The 21,769-nt window shown below is 39.0% G+C and overlaps 1 protein-coding gene across 2 annotated transcripts in view; it reads left to right on the forward strand.

Moving 5' to 3' along the window:
• Positions 1-17,338, forward strand: part of pvrl2l (PVR cell adhesion molecule related 2 like) — a 198,559-nt gene extending 181,221 nt beyond the window's left edge. The window contains exons 7-10 of one of the 2 annotated variants that reach the window (XM_057036967.1): positions 9,155-9,284; positions 13,597-13,654; positions 14,253-14,348; positions 14,483-17,338. In XM_057036967.1, coding sequence (XP_056892947.1) covers positions 9,155-9,284; positions 13,597-13,654; positions 14,253-14,348; positions 14,483-14,647 — 449 coding nt within the window. In that variant the 3' untranslated portion in view covers positions 14,648-17,338. The remainder of the gene's footprint in view (positions 1-9,154; positions 9,285-13,596; positions 13,655-14,252; positions 14,349-14,482) is intronic. The other variant, XM_057036969.1, reaches the window with a different exon arrangement.
• Positions 17,339-21,769: the final 4,431 nt, after the last annotated feature.

Consider the following 21,769-nt stretch of genomic DNA (forward strand, 5'->3'; position numbering starts at 1 on the left):
CCCTCAAGTCATCAGCGTCTCTACCTTTTGTTCCAATTTCAAAGCCGCAATTATGTGTCCGTGTTGTGTTCACTCATCTCTGGTTGCATAGTTTAAGTCATTACTGCCACGTTAACTTTGTCTGTGGAAAGAATACCAAACATCTTTGTGCCGCTGTTCTTTTCATCGTCAACTACACACTTGTTCTTGTGCTGCACTGGCCTGTCCTCATTTCAGGCACATCAAAATCCATTGGTTTTGCATATTTTTCCAGTAAAACAAAACTACTCCCACTTCAACATTTCTCCAAAGTATTTAAGCACTCTTATAGCACTAATTAGGTCTTGTATCAGTAAGAGCTCTTTCTAGTTACATATAACTGTTTTATAGCTGCTAAATATGACCATATTTATTGATCATTCTGCCTTATACTTTATAATTAATAGGTTTTTCTCATTTTCAGTCCCATGACATTAAATCATTAAATTAATCTTCGTCATTCTGAATGATGACATGAATGATGTCACTTTGCTACTTCCAGACCCATGATTTAATCATTTTTTCTTTTTTGTTGGCTTTCAGTTTTCAACTAAGCATGGTGCCACATCGTTCTAAAAATTGCATTGTATTTAGGCCCGGGTTTTTCATTTTCAAAAGCATGAGGAACATTTGGTTGAGGTCGTGGAACCAAACCCCTTAAAATAAAACATTCAGGCAGAAAAGCATTTTCATTGTTGCATTTTGCATTAGAGACAAACATTAAAATTCAACTGTATGATTCTACTTTCTAAATGTCCAAAGTACTTTACAGAATCATGACCAGAGGGGGACTTTTTTAAAATGCATGTGGTTGTAAATGGTGACACTGCAGGTGGAAAAAGGATTCAAATGATCATCCATAGCAAATTAATGAGTCAAGCATTTTCTGAAAGGAATAATTTTGTCATGATTTACTCTAAGTGATGAAGGTGGACTCAGTTTTGGATATCTTTTCTTTACTCCTGTTCATAAGGTTCTCCTGTGCAGCTCTTACGATGCCATTTAAATCTTTTTTCAGTCACATGTCAGTCCGATCTGTTTATCCATATGGTTATTTGACTGGTACCTAAACACTCTCGTTCCTCCAATCCCCTCATTATAGCCTGTTATTACCCAACACTTTTGCTCAGAGCAGGCGGGCAAGGACTCGAGTCCCGGCATGACTGGGGAAATTGGAGCATGCCTGGCAGGTTGTGAAATTAGAATTGGAACCGTACTTAGGCGGCAATTAATGATGTCTCAGGAGCGAGACAATGCAAGGACAGAGAAGTTTGCACATTGAATCTCCATTTTCTTTTATCTTTGCCTTCTTTAGCCTCTTTCTTTTTCAATATCCTCACCAGAAACAAAGGAATACTGGAATTTCCTTTTTTTTCTGACATCTGTTAGAGTTCAAAAGTAAGAATTAGCAATATAACAGATATAAAGAAAGGAGGCAGATATGTTTAATAATGGAAAGTGATATCTTTGCTTTTGTCCTTATATTTTTATGTTTGACCAAAATCGTTAAAGAATTTACATTTAATATTAGCATTTTCTCAAATGTGCAATGATTTTTTTTAAGTTTTCCTTCACAGTGACTTTTGAATCATGCAGTTTGTTGGTTTTGTGTTGATGCGATTTCCAAGGAAGTGGCAGTCACAGGGTTTTTGAGCATTGTGTGTCTGTGTATCTGAAAGTGAGTGAGCCTGATGAAGGAAAGCAGGAGGCATATGGCTTCCCTGCAAACAGGAAGAGTGCTCCACTAGCATAAACCATTAGTTTTGATAAACACACAAACTTAGAAATACTGCTAATATGCCACAAAAGCAAGTAGCAGTCAGAAATGGAGGCAAAAAGAGAAATGATCACAGGTCTGTAAAAACATAAGTGTTTTGATTATGTATTTATTTATTTATTTATTTATTTATTTATTTATTTATTTATCACACCATTTGATGCAGTAATGGACTCTCAAGCAGTCTCAATAGTATTGCTAGTACTAATGTTAACTTTCTTTGCAGTACTGTCGAACGTTTTTGCATTTCTGATGTAAGTCATTCAAGAGTCGTTTGTCCTTTCTAGTTGAGGTGAGAGGGTGATAGAGGGGTAAGTGTGGAGGGAAGAGGAAGAAAAAGGGTGTGTAAATGTAATTGCCCATAAGCCTACCCCAAGCTTATTGTGTAGAGATAAATGACAGACAACACCACTCGTCTGTCAGTTGACTCTCCCCATCCTTACTTATGTGAATTTCCTCTCTCAACCTCAGCATCTCCAACAATACCAGCACTCTGAGCTCATTGCTTATGCAGCTACCTGGCAGCAGATGGCTGCTGTTGCTATGGCTCTGTGAAGGACCCTTGGGTGACCAGACAGCTGTCTGCATGACAAATGATTGTCTTTCAAAATACACTCACACACACACACACACACACACACACACACACACACACACACACACACACACAGATGCATTTAAATACAATCTGAGTACCAGTGACAGTGTGTCCCACACATACTCACACTCAAAGCTGTGATGAAGGGCTGTCAGCAGAACATGACCCTGATCTGGGCCTGTGGGATTAAGAGCTGTAGCATGAAGTGTCGTAGTAGTGGCTTGAAATGACATCCTCTCTCCCCCACCTCTCTGTGTGTCTGCCTGCTGTCTGTCTGTCTGCCTGAGACACTTGAGTGAGTGCTGAAATGGGGGAGTATTAAAAGGTGCTCCCTTGGCTTCAGACCTGGTAGAAAGCACTTGAATATATTTCAAATGCTTCAAATAACCCAGGGAGCAGTCGATATAACTGATCTCTCTCCCCTCTCTAATCTCTTTAGGCTATTCTGAGTTCTTCCATTAAGGATCTTTTATAGCACAGCCCAAGATTCCTCAAATATTACAGTCTGCTTTTCTGTTTTGTATTTGTGGGGGTTTTCTGTGCCCATTTCCCGAGCTACTTTACCTTTGACGTGTGCTGCCCACTCAGCCAGATGACAGTGTTAAATTGACTTAGAAGCTCTTTACTACTTGAAGCAACAGGGGAAATGGGGTCATGGTGTTCCAGGGTACATGTGGTATTTTCAGCTGGACATGGAAAAGATATAATATGTTTGTCACTGGAATGTGGTGAGCACACCTACAGTATGGGTATTCTGAGGATATTTTATCACATTAGCACAATTTATTTATGAACAAATGACTTTTTTGTAGCTCTTCTTTTCCCTTAATTTTTTCAACTATATAACCCACACTACATGACAGATATACCCTTTTTAAACCTCAAGATGAACCTGTCATAAAATCTGTTCTTCATCTTCCCTCCTTTATTTCAGTATGTGATTTATGTGGAGTCAGTCCTATCAGACATTTCTTACTCTGTTCTTTGCAAGGATGAATTTGAAGTCCAGTGTCCACTCTCTGTAGCTCTTCCCAAGGGAAATATATAACTCTTTAGCAGTGGAGTGCCCCAGCAACCCTCCAACTGTCTGCGGTTCAGAACTTTTCCTTTCAGAACAGCTGCTGGACACTGCTGAAAACACACTTGAATTAAATATAAAGACCTAATAAAACCATTGGAAGCTATCAAATCAGTCCTCTTGGGTTCAACACCATGGGATATAGCTGTTTTAATGTTTTGTTACCTTTAATAATAAACCTAACATTTTTATATTTGCACCAATCATTAATGAAACCCGCCTTAAATCAGTTACGGCCAATAAATTTGATGGTGTTTTCTTTGTTTGCATGTGTTGGAGTTTTTTCTTTCTCCTCTCTCAGTCCAAAGATGTGCATTTGGACAGGTGCAGAGATTCTGTTTTGGGTTTTGGTTTATAATACGCAACTATGGATTTTAACTATAGCCAATATCGGTTTATTTTTTTTCTTTGATACATCAAAGTCTACAGTTGTCTTCACAGTATTCCTGTCCACATCCTGTGTCCTTCACCTCCTGAGTCGCCAAGTGTGCCTTTAGGTTGACCTTAAATAACATACCTTGCTTGTCTGTCATTGCCAGAAATTTAAAATAAATGTACATACTGTGTAAAAAAGAGCGATACATTGTGTTTTCACACCATTTGAAAGTAAGTGAGACTAAACTTAATGTCAGATATAAGTGCTTAAAATGATTTCTATTCACAAAATGCCAGGATAATGAGAACAATTTTTTGTTTAGCTATTTCCTCCAGAGTCATAAATCCCCATAAATTGTGTTAGTATTCAGTAACATTGCCTGTAAACTTTCTGACTCAAATCCAACATTATATGCATCTTTCCACAAGCTTCTGACAAGATGTTGCTGGAATTTTGGAATGCTGAAATATTCTTCCTGACACAACTGGAGTAATTGTGTCAGGTTTGTAGCCCGACTCGCTCACGCACGCCTTTTCTGCCCTGTCCTCAAATCTTCAATGTGACAGAGATCAGGGCTGTGTGATGGGCACAGAAATTGACGTTGTTGCCTTTAACCCACTGTAACTAATTGGGTGTGTTCATCATTGTCTATTTGAAAGATCCATTTGCACCTAGGCTTAAACTTGCTGGTTGATACCTGAGATGTTGATTCAACATAACATACATACAACATAATGTTCTTTTCCCTTGATGCCCAAAATGGTACTGCCACCTCCACACTTCTCAGTTGGGAGTGAGTTCTCAGGCTTCCTACTTTTTACTAAGAAATATGGCCAAATGGTACCAGACTTGTTTCCGTCAGCTAGCATCTACACAAGGGCTTTTGCTTTCGTTCTGGTCAGTTTACATATTTTGCACCAAATCACATTTACCTCAAAGAAACACAACGTGTCTCTTTACTGAGTGGATGGATGTCCTGACATTTGTGTGGTGTTTCTACTTGTGTTTACCTTCAGGCATCTGGAAACTGTAACCTTGGATAAAGCAGACTGGTTAGGTCCGCAGTTCTCTTCCTGATCTCTTGGTAGATTTCTCTGGATTCATTTTGATGATGATATGAAGAAAAAGGAAAAGGCTGTTTGAGGTGTGCCATAAAATGCCCTTCACAGGCATGCCTCCAATTAACTCAAATGTTGCCAACTAACCTATCAAAAGCTTTCACAGCCACAACTCCTTCATTTGGGTTTTTCCAAATTGTTTGAAGGCATAAAAATCACAGGGCCTATAAACTGTTCACCTTGAAAAAACTAATTTTCCTCCCTGCATTCTAGCATTTAGCAAATAGAAAGAATTTCAATAATCATAATAGCCTAAACAAGAAAGGTTTTGTTTGATTTACCAGAGGGAAAAAAAGGTTGTGAGTCATTTTAAACAGTGGATGTAAAGTCTGGTTTCAACAATATAGTATCATTGTTTCTGCAGCTTAAATGACATAAATGACTGTGCATATCTGTACTGTAAACCATAGCCCATGTATATGTAACATCCTGTTTGTGGTCATTGGATGCACCTCACTTTTACTCAATTGTACTTTTCAAGTGATTTTGAGAGGGGGCATTAGAGATGTCGAGGGGGATGCACAGGTAGTTGATAACAGAGCCCCTAGACACCTTTACTCTCGTTTCATTTTTGCCCTTTAAATACTGCTATTTGTGTTTCCTCCCCTGTCTCATTTGCAGCATGACCTAGTTTGATGGTAATGGTTTGGGGCTAACTGTATCTGCAATAAACTCATTTGCTGTGGATCATTTAGAGAGCAACTCCATTTCAGCTTCTCCACACACTGTGTGTGTTTGTGTGTGTATGTGTATGTGCACAGTTTAATCTGTTAAGTGGGTAGACATATGGACAGGAAAAAAGCTGGTTCAGAGCTGTCAGAAAATGAAAGGACATCTCTGGCTTCAGATAAGGTTGTGAAGCATTGCATATCCACAGATATCTGTCACAGGCAACATGGGGAGCGCTGATAGGCAGATTTATTCAGAAAGGTCACACTGCGCTTCAGTCTGAGTGTAAGCAGCACTATGCAATAGGGTTTAATGATCCCTTTAGATCTGCTTGCTCGCATTCAATGTAGACACATCGTATTTGTTGTTATTGTTATTTTCATGTTTTGTTCCACCCTGTACTTAAAGCACATAGTGGAACAAAACACATCAGGCTTTTATTGAGTATTGGAAGAGTAATTACTTGTTGTTCATGCATTTCTAAGCTGCTTATTTCCTGTTTCCTGGGAAATAATTTCTGTTCCTCATCCATCATAATAATCCACCTATGTTGTAAATTTCACTTGAAATTTAAAAACCTCAACTGGTTTTTATACAAATATGTTATTCAGGTAGCAGGTGATTACATCTTGGAATGATTCTCAAAGTCACCCCAAAGACCCTTCTAGCCACCATACATTTGTAAAGATTTGTTATTTTCTATGAATCTTCGGGTTTTTTTGTCTGTTTTTTTGTAGTTCTTAACCAACAGGACACAGAGAGGGACAGCACAATTTAAAACATTAATATTACATTTGAAATAATAAACGAGAGATTAAAACGCAAGATTTGCATCGTGTTTTTTTCTAACAAAGTCATTTAATGTGTAACCTTGGACTGGCTGTAGATTGGAGTCGATTATCTTTTTTAAAGTAATCACACGGTATTAATAAATGTTTTTAATAAAATGTGGATGAAAAACATGGAGACCAAAAAACACCCACAGACCTTGTTTTAAGGAAATGGCAACATCCCATTCAGAACATCAATCTACTGGATAATGTGGATGCAGGAATGGCAAAAGTGAAAGATTTTCACTGCAGGCTCCTTCTGATGCGCAACAGCTTTACATTGGTAAACAGGTCTGATTTTGCACAAAAGGCAGGTTTAATGTCTAGCACACTGTTGATTCATCCATCCGGGGGCGGGTCGCGGGGGCAGCAGCCTAAGAAGAGAAGCCCAGACTTCCCTCTCCCCAGCTACCTCTTCCAGCTCATCCGGAGGGATCCCCAGGTGTTCCCATGCCAGTCGAGAGACATAGTCTCTCCAACGTGTCCTGGGTCGTCCCGGGGGTCTCCTACCGGAGGGACATGCCCTGAACACCTCACCAGGGAGGCGTCCAGGGGGCATCCTAACTAGATGCCCAAGCCACCTCATCTGGCTCCTCTCAACGCGGAGGAGCAGCGGCTCTACTCCGAGCTCCTCCCGGATGGCAGAGCTTCTCACCCTATCTCTAAGGGAGAGCCCAGCCACCCTACGGAGAAAGCTCATTTCGGCCACTTGTACCCGTGATCTTGTTCTTTCGGTCATTACCCAAAGCTCATGACCATAGGTGAGGGTAGGAACGAAGATTGACCGGTAAATTGAGAGCTGAGCCGAAAGGCGGAACATGGTCCACTCGGACTCAAGGTCCCCCGACTCCCCCGGGACATGGTCAAAGCTCTCCCGGAGGTGTGAGTTGAAGCTCCTTCTGACAGGAGCTTCTGTCCTTCTGTTGATTCATAGATGTCTAATTTTCTCCACCCATACTTTAGGTTTGCTGCTACGCTCCAGCTCTTCAAGGTATTTTCTCTGGTGCTTTGCTGGGAGGAATTAAAAGGCTTTCAGGCACTCATACAATCTTAATCAGCCCTTTTCTGATCATCATAATTGCCTGATGATTCCTGTTTCAGAGCACTGTGCAAACGCATGTGCTGATTTGGGATTGCTGACTGCATTACTACCCACTATATTGTACTTTAACGTGTACTTCATGTTTTTAGCCTTGTTGTCTGATGGCAGAGCTCATGAATAGTAGCAGTTGCATTGCAAAATATGGAAAAAAGAAATATGAAAGAAAGTGGGTTCATCATAACTGAAGAGACTCAGAGCTGCAAAGTCTAAAGGTTACACAAGGGGTTACACAAAAAGAAACACACTTGAGAGAAAATTTAAATTCCAGGTGATTCTCCTCATTTTTTAAAGCCACTATTTTTTATCCTGAACACAGAAGGTAAATTTAATTTGTGTTTGTTCATCTATCTGTCTATCTACACGATGATGGCCAATCCACGTACTGTCACGTTAAGGATCTAAATGGGATTAACCTCTGCAGAGAGAAAAATCAAATGCAGGTCCCCCTCCAATGGTGTGGTGGCGGGTAGTACCCAAATCTACTTTCTCCCTTTGGGCAGGGTAGAAGCAAAGGAGGGAGAAAGAGGAAGTGAGAGAGGGGAAATGTAGAGGCAGTTGTTGTTCTGCTGTCACTCACAGCCTCCCTCGGGACTGTTTAGACCTTTAAAATCCCCTCTTTTTCTGCAGGCTATTAACAATCCTAGCACTTCCTGATTTTCTCCCCCTGTCACTCTTCATCCCCTCTCTCCTTGAATCCTGCACACTTTGTTCACCTCCTTCACTGGTTCACCAACTCCTCCATCTTATTCTTACCCTGAGAATCCTGCAGATTTTTCTTACACGCAACCTGTTTTTTTCTGTTTCCTAACTGACACAGAGGCCATTTGTGAGGTTGCTTTTAGGCTTACGATGGTAACGGGAAGTAAAGAAACTTCCTTGGAAATAATTGTGTTCACATTAGGAAAAATTTATATCTCACTCTAAAACATTCATTCATTCATCATGTTGTGCAATAGCTGCTGAACCTCTCAGCAAAACCTCTTTGTGGGCCTCAGAGAGTTGTTTTTGTCAAAAAATAATTTGTTCAGCACAACTGGAAAACAGCTGGAAAACAACCTTGTAATCATGTTTTTGGCTTCCATCGGTGTACAATGTTTGCTGAGTAAACATTGAAAACAATGATAATTTCTATAAATTGTTATCGAATATTAAAATGATTCCACGTTATTTAAAAGAATCAATTTAAACTTATACTTCAATTTCTATAAGTAGGCAGGGTTACTGACTATATCCCTGAGTTGCTCTATGTACAGCATGAAAAACAAACTCCAAATTGAATGTATGTTTCAACATACTTCTTCTGTTTTAGATTACATCTTTCCCAGATTTGATTTATAATGAAACACATTTTGCACAGACAAAACACTATGGAGCAAAACACAAGATAAACCGTAGAAACAGTACTGGATTTTTTTAAGTGAAGGAAAATTTTACGAAGACTCATGATCTCGATTCATGGAATCGCCTAAACATATTATTTCTGCCACTTTTCCATCCTAATTAATCTATATTTTTTCCTAACATTACCATATTTGCTGAAAGTGCCCATAAGCTCTCGCATTCACATTTTTCTCTTTCTTTCCCCCAGAAGAAAAAAGAGAATTTACTCCAGGCCCAAATACGGGGGCAGTCATTGGTGGTATCCTCGGTTCGCTCATCTTCATCGCCATCATTGTTGGCATCATCTTCTTAATCCGCAACTGCCAGGACGACAGAGAGTAAGTCTTCATTAGCCCTCCTGCATGACCTCATTGCTTATTTAAGCTCCTTAAAGCATAATTAATGTCCCCCTCTGACACAAAGGCTCATTAAAACTTATTGCATGTTGCGACAGAACCAGCCACAGTCACAAATCTCAGCCTGAAGCTTCCAACATGAGGATGCTCTTTAGTGTCTCCTGTCCCTACCTTTACAGCCATGGCATTGAAAAGGAACTTTTCAACTTTTGTGTTAAAGGGGCATTACTGATATTTTAGCTCATTATAATCTGATCACATACCCAACCTCAGAATTGGACAGACAGGGAATAATATCTATATTCATGTTATCTTAAAGATATTCACAGTGAGCCTGATGCTGTAATCATGTGCAGATGTATACTGCAATGCATAAAGACATTCAATTTAAAAAATTAAAAAAAATCTATATTAGCAAAGCATTTGTAATTTTGTTTTATATGCTGTATCTACAGGTGCTGGTCATATAATGAGAATATCATGAAGAAGTTGATTTATTTCAGTAAATCGATTAAAAAATGTTTCATTTGTATATTATTTTCATTCATTAAACACAGACTGATATATTTAATCTGTTTAGTTCTTTTAATTTTGATGATTATAACTAATTAATGGAAAAACCCAAATTCCGAAAGTCTGACTAATACTTAAGATTGATACAAAAAAAAATTCTAGATGTTGCCCAGTGAAAGGTATGAACATGAAGAGTATGAGCATTTCCAGCCCTCAATTCTTAGTTGGGGCTCCGTTGTCCTGAATTACTGCAGCAGTGCGATGTGGCAGGGAGTCCATCAGTCTTGGCACTGCTAAAGTGTTCTGAGAGCCCAGGTTGCTCTGATGGCCTATCACATTTTCCTCTTCACAATACCCCATCGATTTTCTATGGGGTTAAGGTCTGGCGAGTTTGCTGGCCAATTAGGAACAGGGATGCCATGGTCCTTAAACCAGGTATTGCTAGCTTTGGCTCTGTGTGCAGGTGTTAAGTCCTGTTGGAAAATCTGCATCTCCATAAAGTTGGTTAGCATGAAGCATGAAGCGCTCCAAAACATCCTGGTAGACGGCTTCGTTGACCTTGGGAACTAAGAAAACACAGTGGACCAACACCAGCAGATGACCTGGCACCCCAAACCATCACTCACTGTGGAAACTTTACACTCGACCTCAAGCAAAGTGGATTCTGTGCTTCTCCTCTCTTCATCCAGATTGATTTCCAAAGCACATGCAAAATTTGCTTTCATCAGAGAACCTTGGAGCATTCAGCAGCAGTCCAGTCCTTTTTGTCTTTAGCTCAGGCGAGATGCTTCTGATGCTTTTTCTTGTTCAAGAGTGGCTTGACACCACGGATGCGACAGCTGAAACCCATGTCTTGCATACGTCTGTGGTTCTTGAAGCTCTGACTCCAGCTGCAGTCCACTCTTTGTGACTCTGCCCCACATTTTTGATTTGTTTTGTTCCACAATCCACTCCAGGGTTGCTTGTACACTATTTCCTACCACATCTTCTCCTTCCCTTCATCTCTCTATTAATGTGCTTGGACATAGAGCTCTATGAAGAGCCAGCCTCTTTAGCAATGACCTGTTGTGTCTTGCCCTCCTTGTGCACAATGTCAGTGGTCTTCTTTTGGACAACTGTCACGTCAGCAGTCTTCCCCATGATTGATACAGAACTAGACTGAGAGACCATTTAAAGGCCTTTGCAGGTGTCTTGAGTTCAATAGCTGATTAGAAGGTGGCACCAGGTCTCTTCAATATTGAATCTTTCCCCGATATTCTGTTTTTCTGAGATACTGAATTTGGGTTTTTTGTTAGTTGTCACTTATAATCATCAAAATGAAAAAATAAACAATTGAAATATTTCAGTCTGCGCGTAATAGATGAATATAATGTACAAATTTCCATTTTTGAATGGAATTACTTAAATAAATCAACTATTTCATGATATCCTAATTAAATGACCAGCAGCTGTATATTTAATATGTTGTGTGTTCATAACAGATAATGAAGTTCAATTTGCACAATGCTTTTGGATTGAAGAGAAATCATTACATCAGAGAAATAGGAAATTTACCAAAAAGTGGAAAATATTGCAGTTCTCAATATTCCTATTTCAAATTTATGAATAATAAAACCTCTAGCATAATCCATAGCCTAGAAAAGTATGGTGTAAATGTAAAATTTATATATGAGCGCATGGAGCCCCACCACAGTGAAATTGCCAGTGAGACCATGTATTACATCTAAACAGGCCAGATCAATGAGAATGTCTGAGAAACTATTTTGGTGATCAATATATTGCTAAAAGACAATTTGACTGGTTCAAGATTCGTTGACCACCAATTTATTTACATTTGATGCAACAGGCTAAGCATCATGAATGATACATGCAGGGAAAAAAGGTTAATAAGTATGTTGCATTTTCCAGCCATGGTGTAATTTCATTTTCCTTTCACCTAAGTGCTACATTCTCAAAGAACCACCTCACTGCTAAAGGTTGCTAGTCAGGGCTTCAGGTCCTGATGCATCACCAGGCTAAATGTACATATGTCAATTTGTCATTATCTCAGTGTTGATAAATCCACAGGTGTGTACACTATTCCTGAATCATGTCACTGTGGATCAGAGACAATAGGGTGGGATCCTTCATTTTTAAAGTGCAGATGAGGAGTACAAATTTTGTCCCCTCAAGCATATTGGGTCTCTTTCATGAAACGTTAGTAAATTTGCAAACAGGTTTACATATAAAGGGCAAAAAAAATGTATATGTGCACACGGAAAAAATAGGTCTGTCACAGGAGGAGGTCCAGACGAGTGCATAGCAGGAATTACTGGAGATAGCGCGTTGTCAGGAATCATCCCTGATGGAAACAGCGACCCCAGGCGGTTAGGTAATAAATGTTGTGTCACAATAATCTACATTCTGAAAAATCACACATAACTTAGTGATCAACTTAGTCTAGGTCGAACAGCACCAAACAATTTGGGCAATTTTCTCTTCAGATTGAAGTAGAAATGTGAAACCAGCAATGTTCTATCATGCATAATTGATATAGCCTATTCTAAAATTAAAAATGTAATTTACAATAGTGACAAGCATTATTTATATGTGTTGGTACATTTACACAAGCGCTACATGCAGTCAAAAGCATTTGTAGATTTTTTTAGTAGCTACGAACAGATCTGAGCTACTAAAATCTTGATGAATGTGAGATTCACGTAAATTTATGTCTATGAACAGTTGATACAAATTCGCTCTGCTCACATTTCATGAATGAGACCCATTAAAAGTATAACTAATTCAAAACAAAACCATTCGCATTTCTGTGGTTTTAATTATTTTTGTCATGTTTGTTTTAGGCATCTGCCCAAATGTCCTTAAAATCTTTGCTGCAGACTGTTGAAAAAGTTTTGACTTGTTCTGATCTAGTTTTGTTTGGTTGATTGATAATTTTGTTTTCTGAGAGACAGAGTAAGAAAGACAAAGGAACAGATTTGTAATGTTAAAATTTCAAGATGGCCCGTGTGTCCTCTTTGAAACTTGAATGCTGCTGATAAAATTGTGGTTGTAATCCTGAAAAGGAACCCCACAACAAAAATAACAACTTTTTAAAAATGTTGCTGTCATACTACCTTTTTCATTGCAGCTATAACGCAATATGTATCCAGCTGAGGAAATTAAAGATGTTTTGGCAGCCTATGACACCACGACAGCAATAATAATTTATCTAGACAGTTGCCTGTGTCTGTAGGTGTGTTTTGTAGTACAATATGACTTTTATTTACGTTCAGTGCCAATTGTCATGAATAGGGGCTGCCAGGATTTCATGTTATTTAAATATGACTACCGGTAATATTCTGTAACATGATAGGAGTGGAAGCAACATTACATGGTGTCACAGAGGTTCTCAGAGGATTCAGGTCTGGCAAATGGATGTGCCAATCAAAGGGATCAAAGCCTGTCATTACTTCTTTCCCTGCTACAGGACTTTGTGCTAAATAATTACCCTTGATTACCAATTTCCTTAATTGATTACATTTTAAATGAATCTACCCATTGGTTCCACTAATTCTTCCGCAGTGCTGTACACTCAAATTATAGAAACCTTTTGGTTTTAGGAGACACAACATTCATCAGGTCTTATATTAATTAGTGCTCAGAGTATCCATATCTTCTCTGGCTGAATAAAATTGGCGATGTAGTATATTCTTTTGTTTACCATAATATAAAGAAATAAATTGTCTTAAAAAGCTGAGCAATACTCTGTAATCTTTATTTTTAATTTCTCTTGTCCATTCAGAGGCCCACCCAAGCACAAACCCCCTCCTCCTGTAAGGACAGGCAGATCTACAGAAATGGTGAGTGGTCAAAGACAATCTCCATTATCTGCATTTATGGGGAGGGGAGGGGAAAGCAGAGGTAACCATGAGCCAACAAGGTGAGAGAAACTAATAGAGAACCCTGTCAATGAGACAATGTTTCTGTACCCGGCAGCTTCAGCCTGCAGGAGAAACTAAGATTATGCTAAAGGTTAGATGACCTCCTTTAAACAATGCATCACTATGACTAGAACAATAAATGTAGCTACAGAATTATTCGATATAATCCCTAAGAGGAAGGTTTTACGCTTAATCCTAAAAGTAGAGAGGATGTCATACTCTCGTACCTGGACAGGGAGCTGGGTCCACAGCACAGGGAGCTAAAGATAGATAAGGACTCAGCCACGAATTTGACTTTTAAAAGGGAATCACAAGTCAAACCAGCCCCTCTGAGAGTGAGAGATATGGGGAATCAGCGTCTTCAGATACGATGGCACTACATCTTTAACAACCTTGTACTGTTGGTCAGAAGAAGCATTTTAAAATCTATTAAATATTACTGTTAAGGTAAAGTAAGAAGTTAGATCCTTTTAAAATGTTGGTGGTTTAAACCCATGTTTATGTTGTGTTCATGTAGCTGAATAAGCCATCAGAGCCCCCAATGGCCACAGAGGTAGCACCTCTCAGCCCCAGAGAGGTTCACTGCAATCCCACTGGGAGTGAGCCTGTCACGGTAATATGCAGAAAGCTATATTTGTGCTCATGAGCTCTATTCCTGTCTGAATAGCTACATGCAGTGAGATATGGTGCCCAAATTTAATTTCCTCTGAAATCACGTAGGCAAACATGCCTCTCTCTATCTGACAGAACCTGGATGATGAGACCTCAGGAGCCCTGAACGGCGGTGCCGCCCCAGTCCTTGATGCTGCTGATGGCCTCCGTGAAAATGACTTAGATTCATCCAGCCATGACCCACTGCATGCTAACATCTCTCGAGAGGAGAGCTTCGTGTCTCCGGCCATGTATGTGTAACCATGTGAAAAAGCCATCCAGATTGTGTAGGCAAGTTCCAGGTCACCTAAAAATCTGCTGTGTGCAAAGTCAGACACATTTGTTTAGATCCCATCTATTTGAATAAGTTATCTTTGGTGACATTTCCCACCAGATTTACTGTAATTCCTATTTTCTCTGTAAATCCAGGTTTTTATGCTTCTTTTCATTCCAGTCGAAAGGACTTGTCATTGCATAATATTAACTTGCAAGGTATTGCAAAAGAGATCGCCTTTTTCAAATCAATTTACCATGTGTACAGACGCTGACTTTGCAACATTTCACCAATTCATACCATGTGATTAAATAGCTACCTAGTGCTCAAAATTTACCCAGAAAACAGCAAATATTTAATCACATTTTGTGCCATAATATACCAAAGTAACCTTTCTTTATTGTTGAACTTTATTTGCTGCCTTGTAATGAAATTACAGTAAGTGATTTGTCACCTGCCTCTTCACTTAATCATCTGATAGGTATTTTAGTCATCTATCAAACAACAACTCAACTGTTTTTCAAGGCTGCAGTCAAAAGATTCCTTCCTCTATAACACTGTCAAAGCAACAACAAGCTGCTTGTTAACAAAGGAAGCTATGTCTTTAGTCTCTGCATCCTGGCAACATTACGTGATAAAGACATATTTACCACATGGTCACACATATATATTTGAGAGGATTAGATGAGAAAAACCACGTAAATCATGGGATTCTTCCATGAAACCTGCTAAGGAATATAATCTAGTGTGAAAATGTTTAGCACTTATTGGAAAAACACTGCCATGTCAATCAGCGGAGCACATACAATAAGATGCTTTAAGGTGTGGGGACCATCTGCTCGTGTGGTGTAAATATGCAGTTAGTATCTGATTTGATTGTTCGCTTAAAAACCACACAAAGAGTGGATCAAGATTGCTGACCCCTCTTCACATATGTCACGGTACCAAATGGTGAACAAAAATTGTAAATACTATTGCTAAATAATATATATAGTTTGTGTACACATTTAAACACACATACATATGCATCTGTAAATAAAAGTGTAGGTGTTATCAGTGCTTTTTGCAGGGTAACGAAATGAAATGCTGTTATTTTGTTTTTACGGGTACCTTGAGGTTAAAATGGTGTGATTTTTGTTTTTTGTTGATACTGCGCTGCATGTCATTGTCAGTGGCCTGTTGGTAATCATTGTCCTAGGCTCTTTGTGTGGTAAAAATAATCTACAAATCTTCTTTAAAAATGTGAGTGAAACAAGGAGGCCATTGTGTATGCCCATCTCTGCATCTGTGTGTTATGGATTAATTTGAAAAAGTTGACAAAGTTGAGAGAATGGACATTGTTTTTTAGTGATTCACAGTTGTTCAGTTAAGATAATTCCATCTCTGAGTTTTGCTAATAACCCTGTGGCACTCAAGCACACAAAAGGTGGTCGATTACACTGGAAACTTGTAAGAATTTGTGGCTGTCCACAGGCAGAGTTACTGGATATAAGAGGAAGACGTGTTGGATTATTAGATTTACTAGAGTAAAAAATGCAAAGAATATATCACAAAAAGAAAATAGTGTAAAAATTCAGTGCAGATAAAAATTCAGTGGCCAACAAATATCCTTCCTTGAAAATTTTGGTTCATGATTTAACACTTTTTCATTACAAAACTGTGATAACAATGAACACATCAATCAAGGAATGGTTTAAAAATTTACATCACTAAGATTTAGTTTGTTGCATTGAATGTTTCCATAATGAACACTGACACGTGGAAACTAAAAGACAGTAATTAAGGTTTAAATTTTAATGTTAATTGTCTGCATGCTGCATGATGACTTAAATGTGATTTCTCTGTCATGACTAACTTCTTTTTTGCAGTTTCAGACAATCACAGACTGATTTAAACAACTGTGCCACAGAACAAATGCTGCCGCAATAGTGTATTAATGAATTCTGTAAATTCAATAGACATAAATGAGTTTTTATTTTACTGCTAAGAGATTGAGCAAAAGGAAGGTGACAATCATTGTTTCAGATCAAAGATCATTGACTTAGCTCCCATTTTATATAGAGATTTTATGCCTCATTAGCTCTAAACATGAATTGTGATGTTCACCAAAATTGACTCTTTAAGCAGAAGTCTTGACAAAAATTTAAGCTCAGTCAGCTTGCAGGTGATATCTGCCCACAGGCACGCAGTAATGTTGGGTGGATTAGCTGCAAGATCAAGACTCTGGATCCATGCCTTCCATGAATTTTGCATGCTTCTGGGCCAGGAACAGATGCTGTGAATGTTGCTGATAATGATGTGTGGGTCCGAATTGGTTTGGTTTCCTCATTCTCTCTTGTTCATCGTTTGTCATTATAGCTTGTCATCACACAGCCAGACGTGCCTTCCTTGTCTTTTTTTTTTTAGAGCATGTGTGTTTGTTTGTGTATTTGGATTTTTAGCTTTTCAATTCTCACCCTTTGTGTGACAGCGAACTGGATGACGAAATGTTTACAAATCATGAGCACAGAATGGGTTTGAAAGTAATAATGAGTAATGCTAAATTAATAATACAATGCAAATGCAGTCGTGTTTTTTAATGTTTCCTTATTGTAATATTTTTCATTTTTTGAAAAGCCAATATTGTACATGTTTCCTGTTCACTGTCTTGTCAAATAAAATGTAAATCAATTGGGAAATATTTGTGGTTTATTTGTGCCTGAATGCTTCCCAGGAACCTCTTTAGTAGCAGAGAAGAAAACAACATTTCACACATTCTTGGTTCTAGATCCTAGATCCACAGATTTCTTTAAGATAATCCTATTTTTAAATTTAAATAAATAATCCCCTTGATAACCTCTGGGCCACAAGTGTTTGTACAGAGAGGAATCTGATCTTAAATTCTTTTGAAGACTGGTTCAGAATAAGAGACTTTGTTGCTAAAATTGTATGTTTCCTTCGATACCAGAAGGCTACTATCCAGCCTGGAGGGACAGTCCGATGGCTAATAAAGGCCTATTATTCTAATAGGCAGTTTAAACTCTCTCTAATCACTCACTCTAATCGCCAGGATTATTTTCAGAACTGAAGCCACAATGAAGATGAAGATGAAGAGTCATTGTGCCGTGGTGACACACCTCAGTAATAAAGCCTTTATGACTTACTTCACTGATAACAGAATAGCTATTGAAGAACTCAATCAGGCCACTTATTGATTTATTTTTTTTAGATGTCCTCATTAGGTGATCTAGGAGTACCAGCTGTCTTTTAGACCACACCCCAACACTCTGAAGGATAATTATTAGCAGTGTTTCAGACCCCTGGCTTTCAAGGTTGCAATGATCACATTATTGCCTAAAAAAATCATTTGATCCAGACACATGAGCAAAATTGATTCCTATATTTACAGATATAGCACTTGGTAAAGATAGTAATGACCATATCATAGCTTCAGACCAGAAGTGAGGTTCAAGGCTGGGGAGACACCAACTCAATGTAAATTTAATAAACCCAACAGAGTAGCATATTCACCATGTAACTCCAGGATGTTTATTGACAACTGCTTATGTTTCATATCTCTTTTCAGCATCCTGTTTAGCCAAAGGCAGAGTAGACATTAAGCTAAGAGAGAATATTACTTTGACATAGACAGCACAGCTGCTCTGCACCCTCATGACACAAGAAAATAGTGGTCTGCAAGACTTTTGACCTCAAATGAAATATTCAGCTGTCTATTGTCAATTTTAAGACCTTGGTCAGCAAAAGGATAACAAGAAAAACAAAAAAGAAATTATATGAAGTTCATATAATTTTATATATGAAATGAAGTTTATATTTATTATAAATATTGGAATGTTTCTCCCTTTGATCCCTCTTTTAAAAAGAAAAATGATCAGTGTTTTTATGGATATTTTTTTCTATACTAGTTCTGCTGGACCTCAGTGCTGCCTTTGAGACACATGATCATAGAGGAGCATCCTGTTGGACTGCAACGCACATGTCTTTGGGAGATTGTTACAGGGTAAGTGGCAGAACATGGACGAATGTATGCTAATCACATTTGGAATATCTAGTCAAATTTTAGAAAATAAAACTAAAGACACTCATTTGCAATTTTCTTTTTCTTCAGTCGGACAAACTGGAGCTATTGTGTTTGTCCTCCCCTCAGGAATAGCTTAGCTGATCGCATCAGTACTCTGCCTGGCCTTTGTTTAGCCTCTAGATTGTCTGTGAGGAATCTTATATATTTGACCAAGATTTGTCATTGACTCACTTTAAAAAGAAAAGGGGCCCCTTTTTGATTTGCAGAACACTGCAACAACTCCGACCACACTGACAAGAACGATGCAGAAAAGCTCCGTGAATTTGCTATCTTCAGGTTGGACTGTAATTCATTGTTATGAAGATGTTCACATAATTCCTTGAAAGTCTTTAGCTGATCCAAAAGGTGACCTGAGCTCTGACAGTAATTGGAAAGAGAGATCATATTTCTCCTATATGGCCTTCTCTTCAGTGGCTGCCTTTAAAATCCACAAATGGACTGTACATGACTTATGACTTGCAGCCTTGCCAGGCCGACTGAAGCTATGCAGGCTTGTTTCAGAGCATTGCACCTTTTAGCATGTCATTCAAAACATTTGTCTGGATTTTCATCCTCCAATAAAGCATTCAAGCATTATACAACATAAACTATATATCAGAAATACATTTAAAAAAAGACCTAATTTTACTAGAATGCTCAGATACTAAAAATCATTACTAGTTATAACTAGTGCTAAACACAAATAAATTATTTAAAATAATGAACCCATGAAAGTTAGTAATTGTTAAAGCAGATTGTGAGTAGATTTGTGTGAAAATGGCACAATAAAAGGAACAATGGATGACAACCCTGTGTTGTAGAGTTGAGATGTGAGAATGGGGAATGCAGAGATTAAGAGGGTGAGATAAGCTAAGGGAAGAGTGGGCAGGTGAATCAATGAGCTGCTCGATAGTGAGTGGGAGAGAAGTGATGAGAGAGAAAAACAGCAGAGGAGGAGGAAAAGGCCGCCTATTGTGTTGGAGTCCTGCTGAGAAAAACGGTCAAAGAGAAAATGAGAATCCATATGCCCTGGGTTATTTTAATTTGTTGGTGGTTTTTCACACACACACACACACACACACACACACACACACACACACACACACACACACACACACACACATACATACATACATACATACATATGTATTCCTATAAAGCACTCCCTACACCCACAGAAAGTAGCTGCACATGTTCAACATGTCTCTGAGAGCAATGAGCCCTGCCAAGTGGTAAATCCTCAAAGCTGATGGTTCCTTATTGGTAAATGATCAACTTTTATCAACTTTGATCAACAATTATGTCAATTAACTCATCAATGTCTGGTTTAGAGTCAATCACATTGTTAAATAGACATTAAAAGATGAATTACTATAACTTGGATGAAAGGAGATCATCAAGAACAAGCATGTTAATAACAAACATACTCACAAGATGCTAGCTTTCCTTTGTTTCCTGCTGCTATTATCTCATATGGAATTGCTTCTTATCCCTGTAGAACAGCAGGAAGCCTTTGAGCTTTTGCATATTAACACCTCTTGCTTATGAAGCCCATCCAGGGATTTAAAACCCTGGATTGGTATAGTTATTATTCACGTCGGAGCAAACGACACCCGGCTTCGTCAGTCGGAGGTCACCAAAATTAAAATAGAGTCGTGTGCAGCTACGCAAAAACGATGTCGGACTCCGTAGCATTCTCTGGTCCCCTCCCCAATCTGGCCAGCGAAGAGATGTTTAGTCGCATGTTGTCGCTTCGTTGCTGGCTGTCACGGTGGTGCCCCGAAAACCAGGTGGCCTTTATAGACAATTGGAGCACTTTTTGGGGAAAACCTGGTCTAATTAGGAGAGACGGTGTCCATCCCACACGGGATGGTGCCTCTCTCATTTCTAGTAACTTGGCTAATTTTATTAGACCCAAAGTGACCTGACAATCCAGGGTCCAGACCAGGATGCAGAGTTGTAGTCTTACACATCTCTCTGCTGCTTCCATAGAACCCTCATCCACCAACAATAATATATTTAACGCTATAGAGGTAGTCTCTGTTCCACGGTTAAAAGTTCACCAAGCACAGAGCAGGGGAGCAATTTATCACTCCAAGTTATTAATTAATCCTAGACCAAAATATGGTTCCAGTTCATTTGAAAGCCTGACTCTTGGCATCACCCATCTGAAATGGAAGGCAGAATAGGCACTTTTGTTTGTAGTTGTATATCGGCCCCCTACTGGGCCACATTCAGAGTTCCTATCTGAGTTCTCTGATTTCTTATCTGGTCCTTAGAACGGACAAAGTCATTATCATTAGAGACTTTAATACCCATGTAAACGTTGTAAATGACAGCTTTAGAAATGGCTTCATTTCATAACTTGAGTCAGTTGGTTTCCTCCAGCAGATAAACCAACCAACTCATAGCTTCAACCAAACCCTAGTTCTAGTTATGCTGATGACACTCAGCTTTATTTATCCATGAAACCAGAGGAGACAGAGAAGTTGGTGAAGCTTCAGACCTGTCTTAAAGACATAAAGTCCTGGATGTCTTCAAATTTCCTCCTCCTTAACTCAGGAAAAACTGAGGTTATGGTGTTTGGTCCTGAACCTCTCAGGGATAGATTAGATCACATGATCACTCTAGATGGTATCTCATTAACATCTACCATGATGCTGAAAAATTAGTCCATGCATTTGTTACTTCCAGGCTTTATTATCAGGGTGTCCAAACTCCTCTTTAAGAAGCCTCCAGCTGATCCAAAATGCTGCAGCCAGAGTTCTGACAGGTATTGACAAAAGAGATCACATTACTCCTGTACTGGCGTCTCTTCATTGGCTGCCTGTTAAATTTAGAATAATTTTTAAAACCCTTCTTTTGACCTACAAGGTCCTCAGAGGCCTAGCTCCATCCTACCTGGAGGAGCTAGTGATACCTTATCAGCCCAATAAACCGCTCTGCTCTCAGAATGCTGGTCTACTTGTGGTCCCCAGAGTTTCTAGGGGTAGAATGGGGGGCCGAGCATTTAGCTACCAGCCCCCCCGCCCCCCCCCCCCCCCCCCCC

The sequence above is a fragment of the Takifugu flavidus genome, chromosome 6 (assembly GCF_003711565.1).
Source record: "Takifugu flavidus isolate HTHZ2018 chromosome 6, ASM371156v2, whole genome shotgun sequence".
In the NCBI taxonomy this organism is placed as follows: domain Eukaryota; kingdom Metazoa; phylum Chordata; class Actinopteri; order Tetraodontiformes; family Tetraodontidae; genus Takifugu; species Takifugu flavidus.